The 22,172-nt window shown below is 38.7% G+C and overlaps 1 protein-coding gene across 10 annotated transcripts; it reads right to left on the reverse strand.

Moving 5' to 3' along the window:
* Nucleotides 1-387: 387 nt before the first annotated feature.
* On the reverse strand, nucleotides 388-20,391 carry zbtb38 (zinc finger and BTB domain containing 38). 10 transcript variants are annotated; one of them, XM_058751162.1, is made up of 4 exons: nucleotides 20,209-20,391; nucleotides 18,470-18,789; nucleotides 17,880-18,027; nucleotides 388-5,096 (listed from the first exon to the last, which is right to left on the reverse strand). In XM_058751162.1, the coding sequence occupies exons 3-4, from the start codon at nucleotides 17,997-17,999 to the stop codon at nucleotides 1,401-1,403; spliced, it is 3,816 nt and encodes a 1,271-aa protein (XP_058607145.1). In that variant the 5' UTR covers nucleotides 18,000-18,027; nucleotides 18,470-18,789; nucleotides 20,209-20,391; the 3' UTR covers nucleotides 388-1,400. The 10 variants fall into 10 exon arrangements, with proteins under 10 accessions (XP_058607145.1, XP_058607144.1, XP_058607151.1 ...); XM_058751161.1 differs by having other exon boundaries at nucleotides 18,470-18,794; XM_058751168.1 differs by lacking the exons at nucleotides 18,470-18,789; nucleotides 20,209-20,391 and adding exons at nucleotides 5,742-6,702; nucleotides 6,890-7,002 and having other exon boundaries at nucleotides 17,880-18,013.
* Nucleotides 20,392-22,172: the final 1,781 nt, after the last annotated feature.

Genomic DNA, 22,172 nt, shown 5'->3' on the forward strand with positions numbered 1-22,172 from the left:
CACGTGGGCCCAGACAGGACACTGTGAATGCGGCATTGTGTGGAGGACTGACAGAGAAACTGGAATGAGCTTCTCAGATGGGTCAGCATGGAGGCCCAAAGACATAGTGAGAGAGACAGTCTGAATGAATAAACAGAGTTACAAGTCTGCAATTTCAGGAGGAAGAGGAGCTCTGGGCTCTGTTTCACTCATTCTCTTTCTGGCTCTCTCTCTAAGTCATCCTCTCCGTGCTTCTTATTTTTTAAATTGTATTTATTATTAATAGATTCTAATAATATGATATTTAAAAATTTGAATGTGATGAAATACACTTGTGTTTCAATTGTAGAAAACTTGCATTTGATATTGAAAAAACACATTGCAATAAACCTTAGTCAATGGTAGATGCAGTTTTTAATGTGCCACAAATGAAAACAAGGCAACCGTGTCATACTGTGCAAAAAATAAATGACCTATTTGTAATATGTAAAGTGTCATTTTAAATAGTCTGTGAATACATCCTATTGCATGGACTGTCTGTCGGTCTTTTGCAGCCTTGTTTTCATTTGTGTTCAATTTAATATGTCCACATTTAATAAGTCCATAACTGTGGCTAACATTATTACATTTTACTATATTACAACAATTTTAACAAAACATTGTGATATACTTAATAACATGACTTGTGTTGTGTGTTATTTTTGTTACTGTATTTTTTTTTATTTCATGATTTGTTGTAAGTATTTCACAAAATTATGTAATTTTATAAATGAAAAGTAAAACATTTGGTATATTCTGGAAAATCATTTTTAGCATTTATCAGTATAATTAGTTATTAATGCATTTTTGTGCAACAAACAGATTGAAATGGTGGTATTGGTGTTATGTTACAATGAAAGTACAATCACTCGCAGTTATCTTTACTGTAAGGTGCTGCTAGTCGTTCACTTCACTTGATGCATAGAGTACAACACAATGAGCAATGGAATAGGGAAGATCCACTTGACTTAGACAAATAAAAACGTATAAAAATAAAACCACTTCTTTTCTCATAGAAAAACATGGAAAACTACCAATATTATTTCATGTGAACGACCAAAAATACTCTATATTTACATCTCACAAGTCCTCTTGAATGCAAAGTCACTACGCCAACGTCCTCATACTTTCATGTGCGTTTTTTCTCCATTTTTCAAACGTTGTAACGCCTGCCCTGTCACTTATGTCATTGTTCTATGTGACATCAGCAGGAGATGCATTTCCTTCCTGTCGTGGGTGTGAAAACAAGGTTCCTCTTTGCAGAAGTGCTGTTCTGACTTGAGCAACTGTAGGCTGTTGGGAAGTTCCTTTGGTTACAGGCATTCTTGGCTGACGGATTGCACAGAGTCAGCACTTTACTTGGTTGTATCTGTGTTGGGAGGTCAATCCTGTTGTCCCCATATCACAGAGTCCTGTCTGTGCCCCTCAAATCCAAATCCTTTAGAACGGTCCAAAATGCTTTTTTTCTTGGACGTCTTCCTCTTTATTTCTGGGGAAAGGGGACTAAAAGACCTATCTGCCGCATAAGGAAATGACAAAGATGTTTTCTTGAAGACACTGTCGATTGTAGGATAATTCCCCTCAGTTTCTATGTCCATAGGTTCCGCTATCTTTGGCTTTATCTCTGAGCTGGTATACATGCTTTCCCAGGGCTCGGGTTTGATCTGTCCTTTGCGCTCTTTACCTGTAGAAAGTGAACTGGTTATTTTACTTGTCATGTTTGGATCTTCTCCATCTTCTGCCTTGAAGTGCTTGCTCTCGTGCACACTCAACAGCACTGCTGATTTACATACCTTTGAGCAATACCTGCAATTGTGCCCTTTACCTGACTTTTCTAGATGTTTTTTCTCATGACTTTTCTTGGTGGCAAGGTAAAGGAATCGCTGTGGGCAGTAAGAACATCTATAGCGCTTTTCCATGCTCAGGCTAGGGGACGTCACATCTGAGCTGAAACAGGAGCCATCCTCAGTGCAGCTCTTGCAGATAAAGTCACCACTATCCTCTCCAGTGGGCCCAGCTGTGCTGGATGTGTCTTCAGGGGGACATTGTTTACCACATATTCTGCAGTGTGGCTGATGGCAGCTGATGATGTGCATGCTGAGGGAGGTCTGGCTAGCGAAAGAGCTCTCACAGCTGTGGCAGGGGAAAGCTTCCTTTTGGCTGCTATGCCTTGGCTCCCTCCTGGCCCCATAGTTGTCTGCTGAGATCCTCTCGTCTGGACAGAACGGTGTTTCTCTGAACTCTTCATTGGCTTCAGGTGACAAGGGCCTAGTGTAGCATCTCAGATGTTTCATCCTTGTTCGTTTTCCTTTCAGTTTCTTACTCTTCTTTTTAGGTTTATATGTGTAATAGGGACGCCATAGTTTGTCGGTTTCAGGATCATTTGGGTCATCATATGTTTCTTTTTCTGTAACTGAGGTTGTGACTTCTGCCCTCACCCTCAAACTTGGACTTCCAATACTCTCCTCTGCAGGGCTTCTTTGACCTATGCCCTCTTGTCTCCAGCTTTTCCTTTTCCTCTTCTTTGGAAACAGCTTTGAGCCTTTTATTTTTCTTCGAACAATTGCCTCGTTGCCAATTTTCACAGTTATCTGGCAGAGGGGAAGGACTTGGTTGTCAATTGATGGGCCTGGACATGCAGGCTTAGCAATGTACGTTTCTGTCTTTCCACTAGGCGGTTGATCCGCTGTTATGCTCTCAGGTCTCGCTTGCAGCAGCTGATTAGCCATGTCCTCAATGGTTTGTGCTGCTGCTGACAGTTCACTCAGCTTGCTCAACCCTTCGAAGGAGCACACAGATGGTATGTTGAGGAACGGAAGAATGTCTGTGTTGTTTTCTGTGTTTTTCTCTGTTGGAGAATCTCTGTCACTTCCATGCGTAATCAGAGAGGATCCTGTGTTTTTCTGTATTGCTTTTGAAGAATCTGTAAATCTGTAGCTGAAGAGCGGCGACCCTTTTCCATCAAATCCAGACTTTTTCCTGAAATCAGTAGAGAGGTGTTTCAGGGGTTGGTCTGTCTCAGATGGCACAGGAAATCCTAAGTTCTGGTCACACGGTTTGTCAAAGCTGATGCGAGGCGTTTCTGATGCCATCATTTTTGGAGTGGCCATGAATGTCACTGGCATTGAAAATAAGGACTGACCACTAACAACATCTGAATTAGTTGTCGGTACTGTGCTGTCAAAAAGAGTGTTGGGGGAACAGCTGCCCAGAGGTGCACTGCAGGACTCATCATCGCCCTCGATCCCTTCAGAGTACGTATGACTGTATGACTTGTAACGTTTCTTTCTAAACTTCATTGGGAGAAGCCTGTAAAGCTTTATGGGGTAGACACTACCCTTGAATCCACCATTTGCTGATTTTTTATTGACAGCCAGCTGTGGATCAATGCCATGAAAGGTCTTCTGGTGATTCTTGAGGATGTAATAAGTCAAGAAGGTCTCCAAGCAGAAAATGCACTGGTACCGGCGATCCCCGGTATGCCAGATCTCATGCTTGGTACGGTATTCAGCCAGAGCAAAAACTTTGTTGCAGTAGTGGCAAGGATAGGCTCTATGCCATGAGTGTACATTCTCATGTCTTTTTAGGCTGGAAAGGGTCACATAAGTCCGTTTGCATACAGAACATTTATAAGTCCTTGAAGTGCCATTTTTTTTTAAGGTCCCATTAACTTGATCCTGAGACATCTCAAGGGGACTAGTCAATGTGGGTTCTAAATTTAAAGGGATATGGAGATCTGGTGGAGGTAAAGAGTGTTGTGTGGTATTTGCATTAGATGTACTGTTAGAGACTGGGACTCTCAAAGAATCTTTATTATTTGTCTCTAACTCAGATGGGCCTTTTAGAGATTTCACACAAACCTGCTCGTGATTGCGCAATCTTTTCAGATGCATAAACTTTTTACGGCAGTACTTGCAAAACAAATGACTGACAAATCTCTTGTGTATTTGCATGTGAATAGTGAGAAGCGCTGAGTCGCTAAAGGTCTCAGGGCATTGCTGGCAGCTGAACGTGGAGACATTGGGTGTATTCTGAGGACTGAGGCAGGGTGGCTCTGCATCCTGAGAGGGTGTAATGTCAAGTGGTGGCAACAGATCGAGGCTGGAATGTATCTCTGGTGCTGCATCTGAGGACAACTGGGAGGAAGATAATGGAGCAACAGTAGCCTTTTCCACTGCAGATGTGCTTGTAATAGTGGGCATAGTTGCAACTGGCTCACTTGAGAGAGGCGGAATACCATTAACATGTATACGACGCTTCTTTATAGGTCCAAGTCTATGGGTAACCAAAGTCTTAGCTGGAGGCAAGACAGGTATGATGGTTCTGTTATCATTCTCCTGGTTAACCTCTTTAGATTCTTGCCCCTGGCTCACTGCATATGAGTGCTCAGTTAGGGCATTGGCAGGCTCACTCTCTGTGGGTGATATGCTTGTATCTTGGGAGCTAGAAGCAAGATGCCCTTCCTCAAGTCCCTCAGTAACTTTGTTACAGTGATCCAGTGTAGAAAATGGGTTGTTTACTGCCTCAACCTCAGTAATGGAGAAAGCATTGGTGATCCTTGGGCCTTTAGAGCAGTCTAACTCCTCAGGTTTGAGGGTTTCTTTTTTCAGTGTGCATGTGTCTGCCAACTTTGACTGACTGTTTGATCTTCCGCAGCCTGCAGAGGCTTGGCCTTGCAAGAGACCAGAGCTCTGCCTTTCAGAGTCTAGCAATTTCTCTAGAAAGGGAATTCCTAAACGCTTTCCAGCTGCCACCAAAGACCTGCTGTCCTCTGTACTACTTGACTCCACTCTGGCATTGTAGATGAAGTTCAAGATGCTAGCAAAGACCTCAGATTTCAGGTCTGTTAGCTCCAGCACCTGGCTGGATGTGTAGACCTCAGGCGTTTTGAATGCATTACGAAAATATCCACTTGTGGCAGCCAGTATGTTGCGGTGAGCCCGGAATTTGACATCCTCTACGACGATTATTACATCACAGAATAGGCCTTGTGAACGTTGTTCACTAAGATGACTGAGGACAGCTTGGGGGTGGGAACTGTCCACCAGACCAAGAGTGCTGGGGTTGACCACAGTCATCTGCAGAGGAAAAACAAACAGGTAAACAAAAACAAACAATATATTAAATCACAGATACTTTGATATAATAGCATAAGACCTCTTTCTCTGAACATCGATAATTTGTTTTACTGGGAATTTAATGAGGTATTCAGTATACTTAGTCACTGTTCAATAACAAGTCAATAACATTCAATAACAAGACGCTGTGTTCATGGATGATGATGACTTACAGGGTTACTCCACCCCAAAATGAAAATTTGGTCATTAATCACTTACCCCCATGTCGTTCCAAACCCGTAAAAGCTTTGTTCGTCTTCGGAACACAATTTAAGATATTTTGGATGAAAACCGCGAGACTCGTTACTGTCCCATTGACTGCCAAGTAATACCACTGTCAAGGCCCAGAAAAGGATGAAAGACATCGCCAAAATACTTTTCTGGACCTTGACAGTGGTATTTACTTGGCAGGCAATGGGACAGTAACAAGCCTCCCGGTTTTCATCAAAAATATGTTAAATTGTGTTCCGAAGACGAATGAAGCTTTTACGGGTTTGGAACGACATGTGATTAATGATTAATGATTAATGACAAAATTTTCATTTTGGGGTGGAGTATCCCTTTAAATGTATAGTTCACCCAAAAATTTTAATTCATTTTCCCAACCTCACGATGTGTTGTTCTAAACCTGTATGATATTTTTCCTTCTGCAGAGAGAAGAAACAAAAGAAGAAACTTCACTGTGTTCCACAGAAGAATGAAATGGGTTACACTTTATTTTAAGGTGTCATTGTTACAGTCTAATTATACCTTTAAGTACTGAGTAATATTAATTAACTACATGTACTTACTATAAGGTTAGGTTTAGGACTAGGGTTTGGTTTAGGGTTACTTATTACATGCAATTATCGGTAATTAACTGTTATTATGATAGTAAATACATGTAACTTGTGTAACAAAGACACCTTAAAATAAAGTGTTACCATGAAATGCATAAAGGTTTGAAGCAACATTAGGGTAAATCGTTTTTAGAAAAAAAATTTAACCATGTTAAACAAATACATATTTGACCACAACATGACATTTAACTATTAATAAAAACAGCAGAATAGCAAGGAGACATTTTAAACCACAGAATGAAAAGAAAAGTTGAATTAATAGACGCCTCTAATCTAATCATATCAAACCACTAGATGGCAGCATGACTCAGCTCTTAAACTGCTTGATTCACCATCATCATGTTAGTATAACATTACATTGTTTAGCAGATGTGGTTAGCTCATAACATCAACAACCAAACTGTAATATATTCAATTGTTATACACAAATATTGATAATGACCCATGTAAGTTATGGTACATAGTGCAAAGACAGATGCATATCTTACATTTGATGTTGTTGTGATGCAAGGAAATGAGGTAAAGATGAAGCCAGTAGAGATTACTGAGGATGTTTGCGTACTACCATGACAGTCCTCATACTACCCTCATGTCTTCTCCACATCTTACTACCTTGATCTGAGCTCCCTCTCGTTGTTTTATTTTTGCTCTCAAGATTACAGAAGCATACTTTGTACAAGGTAAGCACACATAGATACATGCACAAAGAAGAGCATAAAACAAAGAAACTGCACAGAAAAAACAAACAAAGAAAAGCACTTAAAGAACAGCAACAATATGCATAAATACAGTCCTTCAAACTAAATGTTTTCTACACCAATATTTTAAATATACTTTTTTTTTTAGCTGACAGGCTAAACATAGACTTATTAGTCAGATAACCCCGTCATCAACCAATTTCATCCTTTGCTATACCTGGTATGACCTGGAAGAGTCATCAAAGAGAGTCTAGACTGAGCAAGGGTGAGATGTTCCATACAAGATGACTCATTGAGAATGCTCCTTTTGTCCGCTTGAGGATGGCTCACCTGGCAGCATTAGAATAGTTTAATCCATCACATGTGATACACAGAAATACATCAAAATGAATACAAATTAAAAATGGTTTATGAGGTAGGTATCATCTGACTGGGGTCTGTTGTCAGAAATAACCAGTCATGAATTTATATTGGATGAACAGTTTAAACAGTTTCGACTTTTTAATCACTAAATCCTGTGGAGTGACTCAGAAAATCAATTTTTTAAACATGCTGTATGTTAGTCCTGGAATGTCCATCAGACTTAGTCACTGAATTAGACATATCAGCTCTTTTCAAAACCATACAGACCACTGTAATCAGAGACAGAAACACATGAAAGGATTGACAGGCAGAAAGTGTATTTAAGTATTTTTGACTAATCAAAGAATATGAATATTTATTTATTTTTATTTTTTTGTATGAGCTCAAAGCAGTCACAGAAACTAGTGTAATATTTCAGAACATTAATTAATTAATTCAGATCTGTCAGGTAAAATGGCTGATTTCCATTAAAAATTGTGAACCGTGGTACAGCTCAAGAATTGGACAAACAATTTTGTAGCAACTAGTCAACTTCCTGTTTTACAAAACCTTCCCCACCCTTCTATATCCTGTTTCTAAAGCATATTAAAATCTTCTTCAACTTGCATTAAAAGATGCTTGGTCAATATAAATATGCCAAGACGATAGCAAGATCTCAATCGGTGATGAGTTTTAAACAACGTAAGCAAAAATTCTGATCTACTAGCAGACTACTTAGGACCTGCAAAGTGCCTCAAATAGTTTTTGCAACGGACATATGCACTTTCATCTCCATTTGGTATTTACTTTTAGGGCAGCATGGTTCACTGAATAATGACTTGTGTTTGGAATGATGACTTGTTGCTCATTATTGCTCTACGCATGAAGGCATGTGCTGAAAGACACACTATGATCCCCATTGTCTACTAGAGGAAGTGAGCAAGAATCCATGGCTGGGAAAGTGCTGTCCTCTAGCACTTCCACTGAGTAAAACATATAGCTCAAAATCAAAATCAAGGCATAGTTAATGCCAGGGCCGCATTATACAAATTGCCTACGTGGGCTGTAACCCAGCACTAGTAGGGCATGGGAACAGGTGGAACCAGTGGCACTAAATGAAACTGATGTAGCCTATTTTTGTATGCATCTAGATGAATATTTATGCATAATCCAAAGCGGCAAATACTGGATTCAAGGTGTACATTTCATTAGTTAATGCTGTCCCTAGGATTGAAACCCATTTCCTTGGTGTCACTAGCACCATGCTAAACTGTTTGAGGTACAGAAATGCTCAATGGTCAACCATAAAAATAGCTAATCAAGGCATGATGTATTTCCCGTCTGTATTTGCTGATGTGTTCCTGACTGGACAAGCTTCAGCATGTTTGTCATTGGCGAGTCTGCTGTGCTTCTGTTAGCAATGTTTTTTCGGAAACATGATGGCATGGCACGTACTGTATGGTTTTCTTGCTTCACTAGGAGTGAAGCTGACCTGGTCTAACTCATGAATATTAAAGTTCATGCTGACGTTGCTTAACCTTCATAGAGTGCTTGTCCATGTGACCAAATTGATGTAATATATTAATACAATAATTCAAACTGGTAAGTTTGCGTTAGGCTTAACTTGGCCCTGACTGCTGCAATGAGAAGATCCTAAAGCCTGGTACACACCAAGCCGACGGTTTTTGTTTGTAGGCTGACTAAGTTTTCTCAGTGTGTTCCGCACCGTCGGCTGAAGTTGGTCCTCGTCTGCTTTTTTCGGCCGATTCTAAATGTTGAATCCGCGTCGGAGCTCGTCGGTCAGTCGGGCTATCTGATCATTCTGATTGGCTGTTCAGCTGGCGAACCAGTGCACGAGAAAAGCGCAGAACGGACATGCTACTTGGCCGTCGGGTGTCGAGCGTCGGCTTGGTGTGTCAGGGCCCAGACGCTGCCGACGTGAACTGACCCCGCAGTCTTTCATCGCCACTGGTCACCGTGATTTTGCCAAGTAATACATGTTCCTGGATCAACGTTACTATTTAAAAATATAGATTTAACCCAATCCCTACCCCTTAACCTAAACCTACCCATAATTTATTCCTAAAATCAGAGGGAAATGATAGCTGATTAAGCAAGAGTGTAGAAGCACCTAACCCTGATCTTAAGCCTAAAACAGATATTTCCTGAAAAGTTATCCCTTGATTCTGATTGGTTGATTGGAATGTTGTTCCAGGATCCAGGAACATGTTGTACTTGGTGAAATCACATTCACTGTCGCCACTAGTTCGTCTGCGTCGGCTTGGTGTGTACCGGGATTAAAGGCGTATAATGCCATTCCTTTTTAGTGTTATTTCACCTTCAAGCATCTGTCTGTTCCTGAACAAATTACTCTTCCTGATACTCCAACTCAAAAATGATGCCCCACTTATTTTCTCACCCAACTTGTTGCGCATGTATGACTTTTTCATCGGCTGAACATTAAATAACGATGGAAACCAAACAACATTGGAGCCCATTGACTTTATGGACAAAAAACAGTGGCATTTCTCAAAATATCTTCTTTTATGTTCCACAGAGATCGGATCGGAACAACGTGAGGGTGAGTGAATGATGACAGACTTTATTTTGGCCTGAAGAATCCCTTTTAAACATAGAATACAGAAAAAATTAATCCAAAAGCAATAATAACATGACCTGATACATCATTATTTCAAGTTATTTCCTGGATTCAGGCTGCCAGGAAAAGATCAAGGATAATAATATATAATTATTTATTATAACTCATAAATATATGTAATAAATTTGTTTTCTACAAAAAGCTGTATAATTTTGAAATAAAATGTGAAATGAAAAGTATAAAATACCATACCTGTAACAACTATTTTATTTTATTTATTTATTAATGGCTATATCTATATTTTATTTCTAACAACAGCAGACTTAAATACATGACGTTTCCTTACTCTGAAGTAAGATCTTACCAGGTGCACTCGAAGGCAACAACAGACCAGGCAGACACAGGAGCTATATACAGTACAAACAAGAACTAATGAGGGAGCAAAACACAGCTGAACACAATTAGGTCATGGGAGGGAAACGTTTGACAGAGACAAAAGGATAAGCAAAAACAAGACATAAAACAGAATAATAACAGATACTGTCTTTTATTGACAGTATTTGTATAGCATACGCAGAGTTCATTTTTTATTGTCTTTTCAAATTTGTCTTCTGTCAGCAACCAAGTGCATGAAACTTGTTTGACTCTACATAATCTACATAGTAGCACAATGAGGAAATTAACAAAGGTCAGATTCTACATCTTCCTGGTGGTACAGGAACACAAAAGCTTTTGAATATCTATCCTAGCAAGCTGACCCATTTCTGCTTCTCACTATCTATTTCCAGTTCGAGTGCACCCCAGGAGGAAGATTGACATGCCGCTGCAAAGTGGATATATATATATATACATATATATATATATATATATATATGTATGAAGAGTTCAGATGCAAAAGCCTCTAAGTGCCATCTGAAATTTTCTTCTAAAATAAGCATTTTTATCAGGCTCCTATATTTATGTTTAGTTATTTCACTTTAATTGCATAGAAAAGGACCTATACATTGCTATTAGAGTAAAATTACTGAACCTAAACATAGGAGTCTGATAAAAATGCTCATTTTAGAAGGAAATTTCAGATGGCGCACAGAGCTTTTGCATCTGAACTCTTCATATATATATATATATATATATATATATATATATATGTAATATGGATTGTTTTTGTCTTTGTCTTTGTCTCTCATTTGCACTACTTTCTCTTCTGTCTTTCTCTTTTTCTGTACAATGCCCCCTTTTCTGTGTGATGATCATGGAATGTCCACATTATTATTCAAATGCAATGTCATTTTTAGGCATTTTCAGGGCCCTTTGTGTGGCTTATAAAATAAAAAAATTGGGCATCGAACGACATTTTTAATTGCCAAATATGCACAATTGCTTTTTAGACGCATGCTCAGATGTTGGTCACTTTAACCTTGCATCAATCCAATGGTTGGTCCAAGGGGAATATATCAATCATTTGTAGAAAGTTACGCTTTGTTATTGTGGAGCATTTGCAATAAATTGACCGTGTTCAAGTACGTATTTAGCATAAATACTCTGCAATGTGCAGACGTTTAGTTTTTTCAGTAACGTATGCGAGTCAGATGATAAGGTAAAGGTTGCGTGTCTCTGTTGAGAGGTTGTTTTCTTTCAACAGAGCGGCCATTTTGAAACCACGACAAAAAGCATCTTGGTACAAAGTAAAATGGCCGCCTGTAATGTTCTATTAGACAGTAGAGGTTGATCTTGTTCGAACTTGCGATTATAGATTTTAGAGTCTAAATTCTGAGAACATTATTAATTATTAATATTAAAATGACTGACAAGTGAAGTCTAGTCTGCTCAGCTCTCAGTTTCTGAACAGATAAACTAGTTTAGAAGAACATTTCCTCAAGCTGTTCTGTGGTCACCCTGATGCATTATGCGTTGCGCATAATGAGAAAGGAAACAACCAAACCGCAAAGAAGACATCTAACATTTATCTGCCTCTGCTGATCAAAAACATCATGACACAGCATTATTGTTCAGCCTGTACCTTTACTGAGCTTTAAACTACAGCTGAAACAGTCTGGATGTAACAGCATGCCAGACTTGTTCATATGATGCTGGGCAAGATCTATATTAATCTGTACTGTTTGTGTATGATTGCACTAAACGGGAGAGGCAGACCTCTCTTAATCGCTGGGAAAACATCCGCCTGCTCCCTGTCTGACAGGCCTCCGTTGTCATGGCAACATGCTGTGGCGCAGCACTTATTGGGATTTGTATGAATGGCGACTGAGCAGACAGTTGTGTTTTCCGTCCAGAGAAAAACGGACCATTCTTACAGATTGTGCCATGTTGGAAAGCCCCGGTAGCATTTAGCAGAAGCTGTGGACAATCGCTGGGGATCACTGTTATCTGTATTGGTGTGTGTGTGGGTGTGCAAGTGTGTGTGTGTGTTTAGTAGACTAGTACGCAGTCAAAATCACATCCCATAGACTCGCAGAACTGGATGACAATGCTAATTTAAGTTGAAGGGCCCTTTTACGTCAAAAAAACACAAAAAAAACACACGAAATTTAGATGTGCTATTTGTTATTTTTAGTTGTTGAAGCTTTTGTTTCATGCCGTAAGGCATTTTATATAGCCGTAAAATGGCATTTGTTGTCTATGGTTTTATTTGCCTGCCACACCCTCAATAAGACTTACCATACCGGATGAGCGAAATGGCGGAAAAATAAAAATCCCCTGCCTTCCCTCAAACTATTAAGTACAAAATGAGAAAACATTTGCTTACGAGAATGAAATGTCCAGTCAGACAAAGAGCGAAACATTAGCTTTCATTTTTACAGATAAAACCACATGAGTCTTGATGTGCTGCCCTGCAAAAACGGGCTCGACTGTGTCTGTTTGAAACTGGAGGGAAAAGCATGCTGAACGTACCTTTATTTCAGTTAATCAGAGAAAGCGTTTCAGTGGACGGAGAGCGGAAAACATCGCTCACGCCTTCCTTGTTCCTGCAATCCACTGATGGCTGGAAAGAGATGTTTCGTTTGCAGGCGAAAGTGTTACAGCTTTTTTTTTGTTTTTTTTTTTGATTCAACTCATCACTTGCTGCTCTCTGCTGCGATCGTAGTCTCTCCTATAAGTCTATCCGGCTTGCTCTCTCTCTCTCTCTCACACACACTCTCTCTCTTTTCGGTTCACCCTAGTCCCAGTGCCCTCTCTGCGTGAGACGCCCAGTCCAGAGGTGGCAGGGGGCATCAGTCTGCTCCACTGCACCCCGCTATAGGTCTCGTTTCTTCCGTACGCTCGCTAGCTGGCCACCAGGGTCTTTTCGCCCACTGTGGAGTTTATAAATAGTCGGGCAGGGCAGCTCTGCTGCTGTCTGTGCATTATTAGCAGCGGAAAAGAGATGCGGCGTGCTAGCAAGCACTGCAACTTCATTAACCACTGCAAAAGAGTAGCCGGAACGAGAGAGCGTGGGGAAAACGGATCAGCGTGCTAACACGTGAGAAGAGCTTGCATGCCGCGCGAGGTGGATACAGCAACGCAACCACTGGTGTCAAAACAAAAACGACACCTGGCGCGAGGCAGCTTTTGACATTTTCCATCACGTAGAATAAATAATGGCGGTCCGGGTGGTGCTATTTCTGATGAGCCCCCCTCACTCCTCCAAAAAAGCTTATGAATTTAAATGCACACGCGCACACATGCTCGTGTTCTCCGTCTGCCCCTTGCTCACCTAATGAAACATGCTTTTCTCTGGTCCAGTACGTGTTTATGCACATTTGCTGGTATGTCTAAGCAGCACCGTTACCGCTGCAGCGACATCTTTATGCGTGCATCTTTGTAGTGGCGGGTGGGTGGGTGGGTGTGAGAGAGAGAGAGAGAGAGAGAGATGCTGCACAGTCTGCTTCTCCATCGCACATTTCTAATATCAAACAGAAGGAGGGCGAGCAGCCGAGGAGAAAGAGAGGATGAGAGAGTGCATGAGCAAGCAGAAACGGTTGATTTGAGACAAGGACAGGAAGACATGGGGAAGACAACATGGCGGACCACTAGGTTAAGACATTAATTAAGGATAAGACATTAAACTGAGATACAGACGCTGACGGAGAGTGAGTGCACAAGAGCATCGAAGAGAGAACGAGAAATCAGGAGGAAGTGGAAAGGTGGTGGAGAACAGTAGGTTCACCTTCAACATGGCTGCTGATTGATGCAAAGGGATGCGGCTGTTCTGCAGAGCGCACGAGAGAGGGAGGAGACGGGTGGGAGGGAACGGGAGAAAACGGACAGGGAGGCGCTGCTTCACATTCCATCTGCATGGGTTATTATATTTCATGGCCCAAACTGGGTATGTCTTTATTCAGGGTGAAGACTGTAAATAAATACTGTGCATAAATCATGTGAATACCTAAATTTTTTTTGTTTTTTTTAATTTTTTTCTCTAAAGTTTCTGTCTGTTTTCTAGCATATTTTAATCACACTAATATTAATAAATGTATTACTCAAAAGTAATAATATGAATATTTTTTCTCACTACATTTTTTTAAGCCTACTCATAACATCAATTGTACTAAAATATATGATTTATATGAGATGACTGCAGTCATAGCAGTAGCCTAAAAAACTTTTCCACATTTGCGTCGTCTCAATTAACCCTTGTATTATTGGACACTTTCACTAGCATAATAAACTAATCATGGCTGACTGCTAATAAGGCATTTCCACAATGGCATTGGTAACTGAAAACTATTTATTTTGCATGATGCTGCACCCACAGCTCTAGCGTCAGCATCCAAGACTGGCACAGGAGATTATACATGCTCCAACTTTACTGAATCTCATTAAAATCCAATTATAATGGACATTGTATAGAAATGAATTCCTTGTAATCTGAGATCTAAGACCACTGGTGTAAAATATTCTTTATAGTCCTCAATGTAATGCAACATTTTGATTATAAATGACATTATTAGCATAACAAGTGAGAGTAACTTGAGCTGAACAAAACCTGATGTTCTCCAGCATGCTTTGAGAACAGCACAAACGCCCTTTGTGCTTCAATAGAAGCAATCAAATTTGACCTTCTGTACAAAGAATCACATGATCAGAGTAACAAAATTACTTGATATGCGTACTTGAAAGTGTTTCCTTTGTTTGAATTTTTCTCACTATCTTAAATCTATTTCCAAATTTAAATGAGAGCACAAAGTGGATAGCATCAATATTTCACTATATTTAGACTATATTTATTTAGTTTTCCGTCTAATAAGCTCTTTATCTGGCGCTTTTAAAGTCGGTGGAGTGTCTCTTTAAAGCTTGCAGAAGGCCGCCTCCTTCAGCTCGTGGTGCAGCATGTGAACCTAATGCCCAGATACCAGCGGTTATTTCTGGAAACAGGGCTGAGTGCTGATTACCTGGGTGCCATGAAGACAAGCTGCTGTAACAAAGGCTGCATTCACTAGTGCTCTGGCCTGAGTTCAGCTCCCAGGTTGTTTTATAAGTGAACCACTGATGGTGAAATAAGAACCAAAGGCTAGATTGATCACTGAACTATCCAGTCCACAACCTCTCAGTTTCCTTATGCATATCTAGGAATATCAAATTATTTGATCTTTTGAATAAATTGCTCGGTTACGTCTTACGACTTAAATTTCATATAGCAATGTGCCCACAATTGTTAGAAACTGGGAAAACACTGGGGATTAAATAAAATTGTGATTTTCAGGCCTGGACAAGTCATGCTAATTAATCCGCTTATCTATCGAGAATCTATATTTTGCACAATATTGTCTGTGTTAAAATAGCAGCGACAGTAATTACCTGTGTAGCTCATTGGGCAGAAAATGCTAATAACTGTTTCCAATGGGACAATTCCTGGTCCTCGAAGGAATAAAAAGCCAAATCATCCATTAAGCCACATTCCAAAAGTCTTTTTTGTTATACTGGATACTTATGTACTAGTAAATATTTAAATGTAAAAATATATATATATATATGTATGTATATATGTATGTATATTCACAAGTAATATAAATAGTAATCTATATTATCTAATTATATAAATATTAGTGCTGTCAATCCATTAAAAAATGTAATCGCGTTAATCACAGTCATGGACTGTGTCATATTAATCAAATAATCAAATTAATCAAAAATACTAGGATTTACCTGTAAATGTGTTGAAATAAAAGAAATGCATGACAAACTAGTTTAAGGAAACAGAACCTTTCACACTTCCGCCAGGTATGAGACATAATCCTTATTATTCTTTTATCATTATTCTTTTGTTTTTATTCAGCCATTATCAGCCTTTATACTGGCAATAAAACGTTTACCAAGCCACATCGCTTCAATCCCAGAATACATTTACCCAACTATTATCAAAAGTATTTCTAAATAAATACAACAAAACATTTTCTTGCAACCTTACGTGAAGTATTATGACAAAATGCATTATGAAGAAGAATTGGACCTGTTCTGAGCTAATATTAGCATCATGCTACATAAGACAATTTATGAGATTAATAGTACACTTTTACTCAGAACTCACTTCAAACCACCATCGAGTGTTTGTAATAACTTCCTTTTGCGATCACATGTGGAATTTGGTTGTTTACTGTTGTTAAAATATACTATTTATAGCCTTTTATATCGCTGCACAAATGAGCATTTCAGATGTACACAATCCTCAAGAAAATCACATACAAATATCCTATCGTAATCGTGTGTTTATTATCTTATATAATCTATAGTGGCTGTTGTCATGTTTATTTCTGCTGTGTAAAAGCCTTAACATATGCTCTGCTGAAACTCACGTTGTTTGATGTTACAACCGCCTCTCCGTTCTTAAGTTGCCAGGGATACATTCCAAGTATAATACACATCAGTAAAAGGATCAATTTTAATTTTTATTTGTCTATATACACTTTGGGCGGCATGGTACATTATAAAAGTAGCCCAAAAAACCGCAACCCACAGCTCTGTAATTTTTCCCGACTGTATTTTCAAAATAGCCGTTACCCTGGCAACACTGTTCGCTGTACCCTCATCACACAATGATAGATAACCTTCCGTGCAGCGATGACGGGAAGAAGTTGGGGTCAAACCTTATCAAACGATTAATTTGCGTTAAAAAAAATTTACGCAAATGAATGAGTTTGGAACGACATGAGGGTGAGTAAATTAATGACCGAATTTTCATTTTTGGGTGAACTATCCCTTTAAGGTTACGGAAATTCCTTGTAAACCACAAGATAATTCAAAATACAGGTAAAACACCACAGAAAATTCCTTCATATTAACATTGGACCATTTGTTTGTTTTTTTGTTGTTTTTTTACCAAATTTACTTAGAGTTTATGAATAAGCTATATATTATTCACTATTAATAACATAATAATAAATACAGCAATATAATACTGCTGTTGCTATATTTAGTTTTGGATGTTGTAGGTGTTTTCTTTAGCAAAGCTGGCAGTGTTTCTTCCCTGGAGGGACAGCACATTTTTACTAGTTTATTCTAAGAATATTTACATGAGAGGCTGAGTAGATTATAGATAACATTTCTATTTCAGTTTAGGGCACTTCCTGCTAGTACTGCCTGAACTCCTAATAAAAAGGAAAGTTGGAAGACTATTATGTTGTAGCAAGTGATTTGCCCCTGAAAAAAAATCGTTGCAGTGAACTTTTCTGCAGTGCGACATACTGCTTCTAAATAACCTCGGGGGTGTAAGGAGTTCGCCATACCAGCCACAGCACAGTCATCACTGAGTCATATCGAGTATGCAGTGAACCGTTAGCGGACAAGTGCTGCATGGCTGAAGTACTTTTGTTCTGTCACTCAATAGATGCTAGCACATCAGAGGCCTGTCAAAGTGAGGCATACAGTAAACCACAGTACAAATGAGCTCAAAGCATGAATCTTCCATTCAAGGCCAACATGGCCTTAAGTATAAAGTAAAAAAGTGAAAGAAAACAACCTGAACACTATGATAAATCACTCTGACGATCAAGATGAGGCCTAGGTCAATATGTGGGCCGCTGTGTTTCGTAATGAATTATAGATGGAAACTTTGCCGCTCATGAAACCAAATTCTAGCAGTCAGCTATTCAGCTGAAATGTGAATACACGAAAGACAAACAAATGAACATCAAACATGAATATCACATATGTATAACCACAATAATATTGTCGTCTTCCTGGAGCAGTAACATAAAGGCAGGCTACAGTGTTACATCAAGTGACCAAGAGCTCTTTAAATAACACAGAAAGATTAGAATCCTTTACCAACCTGACGTTTGTTCATACCGCTCCTCATAATCGAGATCGTCTTTCCTCTGGTCCCTGTCGGTGCGATTAAATGCGAGTCTGTGCGTGGAACTACATTGATGTGCCCCCTGGTGGTCATCATGCAGAAGAACTCAGTACGTGATCCAATCCTGCAATTTGTAGCATGCATGATTTTTTGACTATTTTAAAATATTTCATGTTGTGACAATTTAAAAGGTGGACAGTTATATAAATACCCAGATTATAGTGCAGATAACATTTAGGTTTTTGCTGTTTACAATGTTATTATGTCACTGTTACAGTAAGGCCCGCCTTTAATGGAACGTAATCAAGAGAAACGCACTCAAACGACTGTCTCTGGAACGTCCATCTGGATGGATTCCCACAGTATATACTCAAAGCAAGCTAACACACACAAACACACTCATTTTGCTCATGGCCACTCGATCGTCTCGCTAGTCCCACAGCGGAACACTTTTAGCGCATCTTTTTAGTCAGCATTAATGGACAACAGCTCACAATCTCTCTATGTGTTAGTAGAGTGAGTAAGAGAGCGAAAAAGAGTTTCGAGTGAGTGGGGCAGATATATACCTGATCTATTCCTCCTCCTCTTCCATATTTGAGCAGCTGTAGATGTAAACAGTCTGGCCCAGGGTGAGATCAGTTAGTTCTGCCATGGTTGAGAGGACAGCGAAGGATAGAGACTCTGCAGCACAGTTTCTCCTTCAGGGCCAGATCAGCTGCTCTCTCTCGGCAGTATTTCCTTTGTGTCGTTGTGTGTGTGTGTGTGCGTGCGTGTGTGTGTGTGTGTGTGTTTGAGTGTCAAGGCCGGCCAAAGCAGCGCCTCTCTGTTATTCTCTCAGCCCAGCAATCGTTCCACAGGCCTCTGTCGCTGCTGCGTCATCGAGTTGCTGTACTGAGAGAGAGATGGGAGGGAGGGGTTGGAAAAGGGAGGGAGAAGCAACGGAGAGAAAAAGAGGGAAAGCTGGGCTTCCTCTCAAACGGTTTTGAAACAGTTACAAGCTCTGGACTCTGTAGATAATTCTGTCAGGATGAGCACAGATGAATAATTTAATTCTGTTGTGGGTGTTTGCTAAGGCAAGTATCACTATTACTATATAGAAATTAGTTGGCACTAAGAGGAAATTCACAATAGGACACATTTAGAAGGTAAACAGTGTCTGATTTCTAAATGCATATTATTGACAGTTCTGAGTAGTTACTGATTTCATGTAATCTGGATTACGTAACCAGATTCCATAAATTAAGTACTTGTAATTAGAGTAGAATACATTTTAAAATGCTCATAATCAGATTACATTTACTTTTTTATGGGTTACATAATTATACAGTATATTATTTACACAATGGCAGTAAATTATTCATAATTTATTGATTCTCCCTAATTATTCTTATTTTTAAAATCCTACTGTGTATCATATAATTTAGCTTTGACTGTTACAAATGTAAATACATTTGCAAACCGTGCTTCTGAATTTGGGGCGAAAGCACCTCTCAAGCAATTAGATCATGATAGAAACAAATAATTATGAAAGTTAGTAAACACTGGTGAAACACTATGTCGTCATCATATCCAGTGAAATTCAATAACTGTTGATTCTGGAAGTCTGGAAAAAATATTTCAAACCTGGAAGACTTTGGACGTGTAATGTCATTGTTGTTTTCATGTTTATATAATGCAGGGATTTCCAAATGTTTTTGTCAGTCAGACCCCTCAAAATAAAATGTTTATTAGAAATATGTCTAAGATGCAGGTAAACAATTTTTTCAAGTGTTTAGATTATTTTTTATTAGACATTTTTATGATTTAATAAATTATTAGCTTTTTCAACTCACAAACCCACAGCAGTTCTCACATTAAGCTGAGTTTGGGAAACCCTGGTGTAATGTTTAATGCATTTTATGATGTTGATGTAAAAAAATAATAATAATAAAAATTATATATATATATATATATATATATATATATATATATATATATATATTTGTTTTTCCCCATTAATATGGCACATTTAATGCTAAGTTTTAAAAAGTTTGATTTAAAACTAATCTAAGAAGTATTCAGAATACATTGCCTAAAATGTGTAATCTAGATGAACCCTAATTTACCTCTTTCCTAAGGTGAAGTACTGTGTGTAGCTGCTAATAACACAATTTACGGATTTACAAAAATAAAATATTATATTCAAACAACTCCTTGCGCTCATCACACCCCTACAATTACTCTTCTCCTTTCAGTATCTTACTATTTAATCTGCGACTTAGTCAGTAAAGTGCTAATGTGTGACAAACACTTAAGTGTATCTTACCTGTCAAGAAGAAACTCCACACGTTTGGCATCTCCATTGCAACCCAGACATTTCATCAAATTCTTCCATCTTGTAAAAGCACCGCGAGTGTTTCACCCTTGTTTTATCTCGTTGTTTGTCCCTTTGTATTTTTGGTAAGTAAAATTCTGTAACCGAATCAAAAATTCTTTTCCTTTGTAATGGCCAGCCATCTTCCCACACACCGTCTAAACAGCCTCTGGCTCAGCCTGCTACAGTAGCCACGCCCCCCAAACTCTCGCTATTGGTTGAGCTGGAAAGAGATTGATGGATCTGAGCGGACCACCCTAGTGTTTTATGGCGCCTGGGCAGTGTATACACTTTTGGGGAGATTATAAATTGCATTACAGTTGTCAATGAACAATATAAGAGAATGAAAATGTAGTTTTCTTATCGGTCATGTTTTTTTTGTATATCTTCTTTTTCTCTCTCATGAGGGTTCTTAATAATACATTGTGTCACAATATATCGCGATGCAAAAATGTAGGCTATAGTTTACACAAAAGTGAAAATTTAAAGACCGATTAATTTAAGTTTTTATTCACATATAAACAATGACTAAGACAAAGACTGCATCAATTATGGTAAAACTCGAAGCTCATTTAAAATAAAATTCTTCATTACAATATTTAAAGATTTAAAAAAAAATGTAGTCAGGGACAGAGTGCGAGCATATGTCTAAAATGGTATTTTTAGCTAGAATCGTAATTATTTCTGTTCTGATTATTGAACAGCACTCTAACTGTTTATCAAATGATTTTTATTTTTTTTTGTGGAATTAATTAATGTATTTATTTACTTTTTAAAAAATTTATTAGCCTACCATTTAACTCTATTTAGGCTTAAAGGGTATTGTGGGAGTATGGTATTGTGAGATCAGTATCATGTATCGAATCGTGACATAAGTGTATTGTTAAACACTGTTGTTTATAGATGTCTGGCTTCATATTCAGCTATTAGCAGGGCAGACTTGGACTATTGGCCACACAGGCTATATCTCCGAGTCAAAAATCCAGTTGCATGAAAACCAGGCCATTCTTCTCAAATTTGTTGTGACAACGTACCCCCATATAGTATGAAAATACGACCTAATTACAGGGTCGGTGTATGTTAAACAAGTGTGTGTGTGTGTGTGTGTGTACCTGTTTATGCTACATTGTGGGGACCAAATGTCCCCACAAGGATAGTAAAACCTGACATTTTTGACATTGTGAGGACCAGCCTGCGGTCCGCACGAGGGAAAAAAATATTAAAAATAGTAAACGATGTTTATCTGAAAGTGTAACAATGCAAACAGGTTTTCTGTAAGGGGTAGGTTTAGGGTTAGGGGATAGAAAATATCATTTGGTCAGTAAAAGTAATAGAAGTCTATGGAAAGTCCCCACAATTCACAGAAACAAACATGTGTGTGTGTGCTTTTTTTATTTTTTATGATGTAACTTCTGGGTAAAATCACTCTGACTAACATTCATACAAGAGATGACTGTGAAATGGAGGTTTTAACTGAAAAGGCAAATGGCAAGTCTGGACGTGTTAGAAATGTTTCAGTTTTATAGCTAAGCAATATCAGGCTGCCCTCTAATAGTCAGTAATACTGTTAGCACTGTGTATTTCTTGTATTACACGAATTCTGGAAATGTTGGGACGTTTTTTAAATTTGAATAAAATGAAAACTAAAAGAATTTCAAATCACTTGAGCCAATATTTTATTCACAATAGAACATAGATAACATAACAAATGTTTAAACTGAGAAATTATACAATTTTATGCACAAAATGAGCTAATTTCAAATTGGATGCCTGCTACAGGTCTCAAAATAGTTGGGATGGGGGCATGTTTGCATGGCGTAGCATCTTCTCTTCTTTTCAAAACAGTTTGAAGACGTCTGGGCATCGAGGTTATGAGTTTCTGGAGTATTGGTGTTGGAATTTGGTCCCATTCTTGC

This window comes from Onychostoma macrolepis, chromosome 18, assembly GCF_012432095.1.
Source record: "Onychostoma macrolepis isolate SWU-2019 chromosome 18, ASM1243209v1, whole genome shotgun sequence".
In the NCBI taxonomy this organism is placed as follows: domain Eukaryota; kingdom Metazoa; phylum Chordata; class Actinopteri; order Cypriniformes; family Cyprinidae; genus Onychostoma; species Onychostoma macrolepis.

Excerpts from the sequence above, each read along its gene's own strand:
- zbtb38 (XM_058751162.1), bottom strand. The coding sequence starts at position 17,999 with ATGATGACCACCAGGGGGCACATCAATGTAGTTCCACGCACAGACTCG. Across the intron at positions 5,097-17,879 it reads GCGGTATGAACAAACGTCAG|ATGACTGTGGTCAACCCCAG; the intron begins GTTGGTAAAGGA and ends TTTCCTCTGCAG.